This window comes from Pteropus alecto, unplaced genomic scaffold (assembly GCF_000325575.1).
Source record: "Pteropus alecto unplaced genomic scaffold, ASM32557v1 scaffold20, whole genome shotgun sequence".
Classification (NCBI taxonomy): domain Eukaryota; kingdom Metazoa; phylum Chordata; class Mammalia; order Chiroptera; family Pteropodidae; genus Pteropus; species Pteropus alecto.
Window position 1 is genome coordinate 23,483,874 of NW_006436298.1, and position 12,095 is coordinate 23,495,968.

General features: G+C 32.7%; 1 protein-coding gene across 6 annotated transcripts in view; it reads right to left on the minus strand.

Moving 5' to 3' along the window:
- Window positions 1-12,095, minus strand: part of FAM172A (family with sequence similarity 172 member A) — a 360,652-nt gene that overhangs the window by 171,681 nt on the left and 176,876 nt on the right. For all 6 annotated transcript variants that reach the window (XM_015590525.2, XM_006913219.3, XM_015590523.2 and 3 more), the window contains one exon: window positions 5,811-5,930. In XM_015590525.2, coding sequence (XP_015446011.1) covers window positions 5,811-5,930 — 120 coding nt within the window. The remainder of the gene's footprint in view (window positions 1-5,810; window positions 5,931-12,095) is intronic.

Here is a 12,095-nt window from a genome sequence, read left to right on the forward strand (position 1 = left end):
CAGGACTATACCAATGGAATAAAACTGAGTCCAGAAGCAAGCCCTTATATCTACAGTCAAGGGTACTGACACAAATGGAAGGGGAAGGAATAGTCTTTTCAACAAATAGTACTGAGACAATGGAATATCCATGTATAAAAGAATTAAGTTGGACCTGAACTTCATACAATGTACGAAAATTAACTCAAGTGGCAAAAACAAAATCTGTATAAATTGGACTTCATAAAAATTAAAAAAAAAAAAAAACAAAACTTCTGTACTTCAAAGGACACCATCAAGAAAGTGAAAAAATAACCCACAGAATGGGTGAATATATCTGCAAACCATGTATCCGATAAGGGACTGGTATCCAGAATATAACAACTCTTACAGCTCAATAGTAAAATGATGATGCAAGTAGAAATGAATAAAGGATTGTAATATGGACTTTCTTTTGGGGTCCATATGTTCTAAGATTAGATAGTGGTGATGGTTGTATAATTCTGTGAATATACTAAAAACCACTGAGTTGTACACGTTAAAAAATAAATTTTAAAGTATGTGATTGATTATATCTCAACAAAACTCAACAATTCTCAATTATATCTCAATAAAGATATATATTATATTTCAAAATATTTTTATAAAGTTAAAAAATGGAAACAAGCAAAAGTGAGTTAATTATTAATTAAAAAGTAATGATAAACTCATGATTGGGGATGAAGTGGAAAGTTTCCTAGACTGATTCCATATGATGCCACATAACATTATGAGGATGCAATTACATCTCGGTTTATAATAATTTTCCTCTTTGATTGAGAAGACTATACTTTGAAGAGTGAGTGATAGAGAAGCAATCTTCTCAGTCAGCTTGACAGCTGGGGACATCATCAGAGAGGAGACTATACGAGACTAACCAAAAGGGTAATACTGTGTAATGTGAAAGAACTGATTAGGCAGATTAGTCAATATTCAAATGGAGGGTAGGAAGAATGAATAAATTTAATTAGTAAAAAAGTTATTGTTAATGCTTATTCTATATATCAGTCAATTAACTGTGCAGATATTTAAGGCTGCTCAGGTTGTAACATATACTGCTCTCAAATTTAGGGTAAGGAGAATAAGGGCAATATAATATTTAGAGATAAAAGATAAATTAAAAAAGCAAATTAGCATGTACTAAAGTTTAAAACCGTGAAACATATTAATACTATAAAAAAAATGAGTTAACTAGAAATACTTTATGAAAAAATCTAGTCAGGAGAGAAATTTTTATCATGTAGGCAGCCAATTCAGAAATTCAATTTATATTACAAATGGTTAAGTTTATTTTTGGTGAATTACCTACACTTTAAAGGAGGTTTGTAAGAAGCATTTTTGGCCTGAATTATTTCGATACTATTATGGCTCAATTTTTATTTGGTTTATCGCTCCCCACTCCCCGCCCCACCCCATTCTACCTTTCCTAATTCTTTTAGACTCATTCCATTTTCTCTTCTATATAAATCCAAATCTTGCTCTAGGCAATTTTAAAAGATCAACTCAGAGTAGACTGAGGTTGAGTGTCCTCATAGAGTTACCTCCAAAAAATAGTCCCCTATCAGCTGCTGAAGGTCAGCTTAGGCTGCCTGGAGGCTAGGGAGCCCAGCATGGAACAATGGCAGGAAAATAGAGTCCCCTTCATTCCTTAATTCACATGCAAGTGAGGTGCCAATCAAGTGCTGACAAGCATGGAGAAACCAAAATCAAAAGTGGGTAGAGATATATTTTCAAAAGGAACAGTTTTCACACATTTCTAAGTGATGTTTTTAATGGTGGTTGTGCGTATACCATTAATAACATGAAAAAGGAAATTAATTAGAAAATACTAATTTCATATCAGATGAGGTGATTTCAATAAACTAATGAAATATTTGTTACAATTGTTTAATGTGTTTTATAAAATATACCGACCCTCAATTTAACTAAGGATAAGAAATTTGAATGCAAACTGATTTATTGAGCACTGCAAATAGAAAAAGTAAGTTGAGATTAGAAACTGGGCCTTGACAGGAAAAGCTAATTAATTTCCAAATAAAAGAAAATTTTAAGGTTGCTTGATTTTGTCAAATTATCACCTAGAAAGACGAGACCAAAGCACTATGAAATGACCAACAATGGAAGAAATGGAATCACCTCATCAAAATGGCTGGTGAAAGAGATGGTGAAAAAACTTAAAACTGTACTGTTTTTTAAGGACAATTAATTTCTAACAAATGAAGTCAAAATTTAAACAACCAATACAAGGCAAAAGTAAGCTGCATTACTTGTAGATGTCTTCCTAAATGAATTTGGCAAATGCATTTTGATTATGACTATCAATTCTATCCCTGTATAAAACAATTTAGAACACAGAAATGCAAGGCTTTGTAAATGATGGTTTAATAAGAGTAACTTTATATACTGACATTATTTTTTATATTGGCATTATTTTAAATACACAGAAAAGATAGCACAGGGCAGATATATTACTTTAAAAAGCTGATTATTAATTCATAAAATAAATAGTTCTTCCTTTTTGCCTCTAATGACTGAATGCTGGAACTGCTACAGAGCTGTTGTATCAATGTCTATTTTTACTAGGATCACAGAGAGTTTGGAGAATTGGAAACTTGAGCTGTTACCATATGATGAAAATAAAAGCAGTGAAAGGCATATTTTTAGTATTACTTTTCTCTTTATTGTAGTAAACTAGATACTGTTTTTATAAGGTTAGATCTGATCAGGTTCTACAATTTACTACCATAAAATTAACATTGGTTTTGAAAATAAATCTCTTAACTATAATGTATTCTTCAGGAGAAATTCAATACTTCCAGGTAGAATAAAATCATAAATTACGTTCTCAGTTTTCAAAAACAACTAGTAAAATATAAAAGCTCTACAACTATTTTGAGCTCTAAAAGTAATTTGTTTTCAGGTCTCTCTATTAGCAGCACATTTAATTTTAAACTACAATTATAAACAATTTTAATTTAGGAAATGGTGATACATTTTAGAATATGTCTTAACTGGTACCCATTTTTTCAAACAAAAGCACTATAAGTATTTGCATGTATTATTGAAACTGTACTATCCACACAGTTTACATTTAAAATAAATTTTCTTAAAATTTATGACCTAAAATAAAAGAATGTGCATTTGTATGAGAATGGTAGAAAAACAATCTCTAAGCATTCAAACATAATGTTACAAATTAGGACTATTCTGTTGTGTGTGTGTGTGTGTGTGTGTGTGTGTGTGTGTGTGTGTGTGTGTGTGCACGTGCGTGTGCGTGCATAGAGATTTTAATCAGGAGCACAATTTTATGACAACTTTTAAAAAGTTAAACTTTTCTGAAATCCAAAGGATTTAACAGCTGATATGTATAATGTACTATTGAGACAACGAACCTAAACCATAATTTAAGATTTTCACAATTTACTTTCTTATAAAGTTAATATTAAAATTTTGAATCCAAATAAAACAATTTCATATATTATACTTATGATGAAAAATCCTGAGAGAATATTTGTCAATATTTTAAACATTATGAATTTTCCCCTAAGAATATTGGGAAGACTAGGTTAAGAACATAATTCTGCTTTAGGCAAAACCAAAATGTTTAAAAATATTTCAATTTTTTTTTGTTTCTTCATCAATGCTATGTTTTAAAAACTCTTTTGAAATTAAGTAGAAATAATGGACTTATATATATTAATCAAGCTGTGGCAAAATTTATGGTAAAATTCATCAGTGTACAATGATATTTGTTGAGAGGAATCCATACTATTAGGTCAGGAACCACTTTTTCTTTAGTTGCAACCATCTGTACATCCCACTGTATACCTCCATCAAAGTTACCTCACAAAAAGTAGCAAATATAGGAAGTTGAGATGATTGCCATTAATATTTTAAAACCTAAACAAGGTATGTTACATGAAATAGACTTCTCAGGCCTGGTGTTGCCTGACAGATATGTGATGTGCCAGTGGTTATATTATATTCCTCCTCCCATGCATGCACCTCCTGCAGAGATAGCAGACTACAGAAGCTGACCCTTACTGAGACCATCTTGTCTCTCTGACAAAGCTCCTTTTTAACTTCTTACTTACTGGTTACTTCCTGCGATGGAGAAAAACTTTAGCTCAGCTTGTGATAATTTCACAGGCCCTGAGGACCCTGACCCTAATAGCCTCAAGGTCAGAAGTCAAGTCTTGTTCTGAAACATCTGTGTGCTTTATATTAAAGTTGAACAAAAGTGGAGAAATATCCACCAGTGTGTGACAAGAAGGACAGGCAAAATAGGACTGACACACTGGTCATCTGTTATTCTGGCATCTTAAGTTCACTTTAAAAATTGTCCAAAATTCACTTAAATTACACATTTGATGTACAACAGATTTTTAAAAACTGTCTTAAAGTGAAAAAAAAAAAAAAGAATTTGTTTTATAGAAATCTGAAATTAGATTAGTTTCATAGGCTTTCAGATATATTTTAAGTTATTACTGCTAGTGTCAATGAAATTTCATGCTTAAGTAACTTTAATGGCTTGCAAAAAACATAAGCTACATTTATAAAAACTATATATATGTGTATGTGTGTATATATATCTGTATATATCTATATCTGTAAGGTTAAAAGAACTATTTAAAAGACAACATTCACATTTTAGAAAGTATGTCATACTAGTATGTTAGCTATCTGTAAATATCCATTATATATTATAATAAATTAAGCAGTTAGAAGTACTTGAAATCATTTCTAAAGAGTGAAATCAATTTAAGAAATTAACGATTTAACTTATTTTTGATCTTAAGAGAACATGAGCATTTGTAAATTTAGGTCAGCAAAATTATTCTCAGGTGTCACCATCAGTTTTATATCTAAATTATGTGGGTAAGCAATAAGGTATGGGGAAGCTGAAAAGGCCATCGGAATATATTTAACTTCCACGAAAAGAGAAATACATAGCAAAGTTTAGAAACATAAAAATTAGACAATCAATGCTGTGCCTGCTTTTAATGTCCACTTTAGATTATTTGGATTTAAAAGTGTCAAATGCATTTTAATCCAATTAATCATTTCATTATAGCACTGGTATCTCCCCGTGATTAAGGGGTTATGAATATGGAGGCACAAATTCTTCACAGTGCATTGTTAGTACTGATTATATTTCATATCATTCATATTGGCACAAGGTATGGTACTTGCAGTATTACATATAATACAGACAAAATTCAGAAATCTTGATAACTTTTTCTATCATGTATCTATTATATTAACTCCAAGAATCATATTATTTTGAAATGCAAAGATTTTTTAGCCAAGCCATGAGTTCTGCTTAGAAACAGTTTAATAGAAGCTTTCTGGTATTTTTAATACTAATTATACAGATTCTGACCAAGTATTAAGGTGTAGAGATAAAAGTCAGGCAAAGATTATCAAAATATTCCTGACTATTCAAAAGGATCTCCTGAAATTTTTAACACTTAACAGATAATATATCCTTCAATGGTGTACATATAAAACAGCAAACATAAGTATCATAAACTGTATGGAAACTGGGGCTATAATGTAGAATAAAAAAAGTAATATGTAAATAAGGAACAGGCAAAAAGCTTTCGGGTTAGCATTTAAAAGCTTTGCCAGAATAAAATAAGTTTATTCTTTTTAAACATCATAAAATTATTTACTCAAAATACATGATTTTCAATCTTTATAAAATAATTTAAAGATACCAACAAAAATAGAATGAAGGAGATAAACCTATAAGAAGTTTGGGAATTAAAAAGAGTTAAATGTGCACTTACCAGTTCAACAAAAGCAAGTCCTCCATAGCTGTGAGCAACAAAAAATACATTCTCAGCTGCAGACCTGGCTATAAAATGGTCCCACACATAGATCGCATGTTCTTCAGGAGAACCATTTTCCTATTAAAAAAAAAAACAAATATTATGTATTACATACTGTATCTAATTACTATCATAGTAATCAAAAATTAAATTTTTATGCTTATGTAGCATAAAAAATAAGGTAGTTATAGCTTATTCAAAATAACAATACAAAAGAACTATATTGAAAATTCAAATTAGAGAATAAATTAGTATTAAATTATTAGAAAATTACTGCTAATTTAACTGCTACTATAATCTGAAACAAAATATTTAAAATAAGCACATTTTTGAGGAAAAATTGCATTCTGTGTATAGCTGAGATATTAAAATATATCTAAGTACATCAGAATTGTATAGCAGAAAATTATAGTGTTCTTATGATATAGTATAATGCTAAAAAATTCAGATGATTTCTTTATGTGTATCTGAAAATATTTATATTATACATATACCTAAATTATTTGATTTATAAAATTTTAACTATCTCTGTATCCTGAAAATAAGCAGAAAATTAGCAACAAGTATTTTCCATTTATATTATTTAAAAATATATCTTTTTTTCTAAAAGAATTTTCTATACAAATCTTATTATGAGACATAAACTCAGGGTCTTTTACATTTCTCCTAAATTCCTAAACCTTAATAAATGTACGCATTTTGCTTTAATTTCGAAAGTGCTATAATAACTTCATTTTGTTGTGTTTATTTCTATAGCTGGCACATATTGTAATAAAACCTGGATAATGTGAAAAATAAATAAAAACCCCCAAAGAGCTAAATAATACCAATTAAAAAACAAACTGCTAAAAATTAAAACAGATCATGAAAATGTTTTGTATGAATATTTCTTGGAAGCTTTAACACCAAAAGACTAAATTCCCTAAGAATGTCATGATATTATACAATGAAATTTCCATCTCAGAAATTTTATACTATCATATTAAGGTCCATATGAATGGATTCATTTGCCACAAAGAAGCTCGTGTTCCCTAATGTCTGTCTCCCCTTAAATTTCCAGAGCTCTAGACACAAGGTCATTTCCTTTTGTATGTCCCACAGCTAGTTCAAACTCAACTAATTCAAAGCTCTGCTAAAAATTCCTCTACAAACCCATGTCATTGTTTTTACCCCTCATCTCCAACTGAAATCTGAACATCATCTCTTATTTCTCTCTCCCTCAAACTCCACCTATAATCAATCATTAAAGTGCTGTTAATTCTGTCCCCAACTATCTCTTAAATCCAGCCACTTCTCACCACTCTCATTTGCTCTAGCTTAGCTCATGCCGCCATCATTTAACACGTGGATGATGGCAAGAGTCTCCAGCCCATTTTCCCTGCTTCTAGAATTGCCCGTTTATATACTTTCTCTCTAATTCTGTAGTGAGAACAACCTGTCAAAAATCCAAACATGATCATGTTTCCACATCACTCACTTCCTGCTTAGAGCCCTTCAAAGCTTCTTCACTGACCTCAGGATCAAGTTCGAACTCAGTAAGACATCGAGTCCATTCATGATCTACCTTCTGTCTCAAACTGTATCTGTCACCACGGCCCTGAAAAATACGATGAGCCAAAAAACACCCTCTCCCCATCATGAGAGATCACGGAGAATGCTCTCTGTGTTCCAACTGCAGGGAACATCTTGCTTTAACCTAATTGTGTCATGCTTTTTTTGTCTATTTCTTTTGTTTGGAAAGTGACCCCTGTGTGCTGTGCTTTCACTTCACCCACCACCTTCACCTGCATAATTCCTACTTATCTTCAAAACTCAAATGAGACATCACCTTATATGGAAAGTCTTCCTGATCATCGCCAAGGCTAGGTAATGTCCTACAACAATGTCTTGTGCCTGCACAACATTATTGCACTACATGATTTCTATGGCGATTGCTTGTTAGATTATCAAATTCTTGAGGCCAAGAGCTGTGTCTTGTTCATGAAATCTTAGAATAACAAATAAATAATGAAAATGCAACATTTATCTTCAGGATGACTACTTACAACCTTGTAGTCATATACTAAAATACAAATATATTTTCAAAGATAACTATTAGTAACATAAATATGAAATTACCCACACTTAAAGTATACAAAATAAATATAATAAGTGGAAGGAAATCAATAAATGGCATTTTTGGCTTTAATAATTTAGCTTTCATTAGTTTTATTAGTTTAAAAAGTAGGAAAATGGTTATCATAAAAATCATGATAGTGGTTAACTCTAAAGAAGAGAGACCGAGTTGTAATTGGGAAATACAGTTCTAGTGGCTGGCAGTGTTTCATTTCTTAACTAGGGTGGTGGTTACACAGTGTGTTCTTTATAGTTATAGTTAAACTGACATACATATTTAGTGCTTTTCTGTATACATGCCTAGAGTGACCATAGAATTTACTGTACAAACCTTTGAGAGTAAAGAAGAGTATTATTGTGGCAGTTGTAGTGGGAGAACAGGTCTACATGGGACTATGCAGAGAAAACTCAGACACCTGGTCACCCTAGTTTTATCTCACAATGAAGGAAATGTAAAAACAAAACAGAAAGACAGATATCAGTTTCTACCTGCTGATAGTCGGCAGAACAATCTTAAATACATGTTATGGTCCTAAACATTCTTCTATATACGGAGAGAATAAAAAAATATAGGAGATTAGATTACTGTTCCCATTAGGCTCTGTGCTGGAAGTGGAGGTGTAAGGATGATAAGAAGTAAGCCACGATCCTGGTCTTTTAATGTGTTTGCATAAAGATATAAGGAGCAGTAGTGTGTATTTATTTCTGACAGACTGTCTTGACACCAAATCTAACATGCCCATTATAAATCCATATGATCTGAACTCAGTGAGGTCCTCCTCGCTTTCTTCTCACAGTCGCCAATTCTTTCTTTATACTGTTGAGATCCTATCTGTCCCATCCTTCCCATTCCCACCTCAAGTTGGGTTCTTGTATAATAGATTCTTAACTAGTCTCACTTCTTCTAGTCTTTACTCTGTTGCCAGATCAATCTTCCTGAAGACCAGCTCTGACTGACCACTCTCCTGCCTGAAAGGTCATTTACTGAAAGGGTTCCCATTGCCTATAAAATAAGTGGCACTTCTTAGCTAACATCTTTTCAGCCTTCTTTCTCACTATTTCCAGGGAGCTTATTTAGGCTCTAGGAAAGTCTGGTTTACACATTAATAGTCTGAAAGTCAAGAGGAAACTCTATCATGGAATTTAATCTGGGATCTCTTATCTGATGCAGCTCAGATAAGACAAAACCAAAAGGCAGAGGTAGCATGTTCAGTAATCCATATATGAAGTGATAAAGACTATAAATACTACTCAGGGTGATAGCAGAATAAATGGAAAGGCACGGAGAGAATGAGTCATTACAAGGGAAGAATTAGCAAAACTTTGTGACTCATAGGATATGTGAAACTGCCAACCAGGCCCAAATGACCCATCTATGACTAAAGGAGAGCTAAGAACCGACAGTTCTTTCTACTAATCACATATAAAGACTTCTGTTTTTAGAGATTAGTATTGTATCTGAGTCGTTTTGTCCATGCTTTGTGGAGACAATATGTGTTAACAGTGACTTGTCATGTAGGAAAAAAGAAACCTCAAGTATCCATGTGTCCCGACTACTTAAATATCTTCAGTCTGACTTGAAGGTCATCAAATTATTCTTTTGTTTTAGATTTTGAAACCAAATATTCTAAAAAGTGAGACCCAATTGAAAAAAAAATGTCTACAGTACCCCCATAGGGGTCAGCTATAAGCATGACTCAACAATTACACAAGACTATTTAGGCCACACGACATCCATTGGCCCAAAGAGATAAGTAGTAATGACAGTTTGCCATCAGGGCAGCACCAGATATTCCTTTTCAGTGGGAGCCTTGCAGCAGTTCCTGTAGCAGACCATATAGCCTTCCAGGAGTTACTCTCTTTGGCCAGAGGGTGCTAGCTCAGGAGTGAGGGAATCAGATTCGCCTTGGGCAGATGCACGAGTTATACTGACTTAAAAGTCTTATACCCAATACTTGCAAGAACTTCATAAGCATGGCTTCCAGGGTTCCTGCCTGTAAGGGACATGCCCAATTACAAGAATTACTACCATGGGGAAGATCGAAGCTATGGTATTTATAGTTTATTATCTCCTTCTAATCCAGAAGCAGTTTACCATAGGCAATGTTGCCTAGCAACCATCCACCTAGAGTGAATACTATGGGATGCTTCCCAGAACCTCTTTTAGTTATATGGTACTCATTTCCTGAGCTGTGCCATTTTTGGCACTTGATAGCTTTAACTCTCCAGGAATGGCTCACAGGCAAAAAAAAAAAAAAAATCTATCTTGCCTAAAGTTATAATCCCACTTCTCAGGCAACATACATCCAATGACTGGTTAAGATGATGTGGATCTATAAAGACCTTATCTCTTGCCTCAAGGCAGGACATCTCTGAAGAGCCATCCCAGATCCAGAGATCACCACAGATTTAGATGAGGCCTTTGCTGTAACTATACTGCAGTTCAGCTCCTCCAGATTCTTTTTTCTCTCTCCCCTGTGGGTACTGATCCCAAAAGAACTCCCCAACAAACTTCCTGCATCGAACTTCAGAATCTGTTACCTGGGAAAAACAACCTAAGACACCATCATATGTCTTCCAGTGACATAGAGCTAGAAAGCTAATTGAAAGTCAGATTCTCATGCAGATGGGGAAAGGATTTTGCTAACCTTTGACCCACATCATCCTACAAGAAATATGTAGAAAGTATTTATACCTATTTACATGTATTATTATCCTGCCTTTGTTAAAACTGCAAAATTTTGTAGGCTCAAGTTTACCTGTTAGCTCTACTATTAGCCATGATAGTTCAAATGGAATCTTGCACTATTTCAATTATTCTTCTCAATCTTTAATCTGCCATGTCACTTCTCCTTCCTTTTAGAATATAAGCAATTTGAAGAAAGATACACTTTTAGATTCAAACTATATATACAAGGCATGCTATAGGCATTTAATAAATGACTAAGAATGCTAGGGCTATCGGCAACAATACTGTTGACAAAATATGAAGTGCGTTTCAAAATCCAAGTCAAAGAAGCTTAAACTCCATTTCAGGAATCTAGCTTCTAATAATCTGGAATGTGGCAAATGATTGAAGCTCAAAGATGTTTATCACTGTCTCACTTATAACAGCAAACATCTGGATAAAGCTTAAGTGTCCAATAACGCAGAAATAAATATTTAAGTAAATTACACTTTATCTAAGGAAATGTTATATAGTTATTCAATGAATTTACAAAGTAATACATGCATTTCATCTAATTTTATATGTGCTACAATTTTCACTATGTTGAAAGGCTTGAAAAAGACTAGAAGGAATCAAATAAAAATGTTAAAAAGCAGCTGAGCTGTCTATGGATTGTGGGATTATGAATATTTTCTATTTTTAGCTTCTTTACATTTTTCTGAACGTTCCAAAATTTCTACAAAGTGCATGCTTTTTATAATAAAATAAGCAAACAATAAAAAAAATCAGAAATTCTACTGAATGATTACTGCTGGCTTCTTGGGGAGAATCAGTATCTGAACCAGGTCTTTACGCCTTCATATCTCACAAATTTTAAGACCTGGTCTAAACCACCATGTATTTACAAGCAGAAAATTGAAAAAGTTGTTTCAAATAGGTTTAAGAATAAGAATTGATAGCTGAAAGTTTCATAATAACTGAAGAAACAGAAAAACCAAAAAAATTAGAAGAGCACATAGAGCACAATAATCTGAGACGATTGTTACCCAGCAACATGAGAGCAGTGGTGCATGGTAACTGACAGGAACAATAGTGATCCCAAACCATCAAAAGAAAGTTAATGATGCTATGTGAATTCCATTTTTTGAAAGACTGGTGACATACAATTAAATAGTTTTATTCAAAATATTATTTTAAAAAATAGGTAATAAAGATAAACCTTAGCTATAAAAAACTTGGTTTTCATTATGTGACTATTTCCCAAGGCTTTCACAAAATGATGGCTTTTTATTATCCAGTGTTTAAGAGAGCCGCATCTCCATCATTTTAAGATGTAATAAATTCTGCCAAATATTTACTTCCTCCTACAACAGTTGAGTATAATAATGATAGCACAGGAATTAATACACCTGAAGTAGTTTTTAATATAGATTTCTGACACTGAATTACTAAAACCCCAG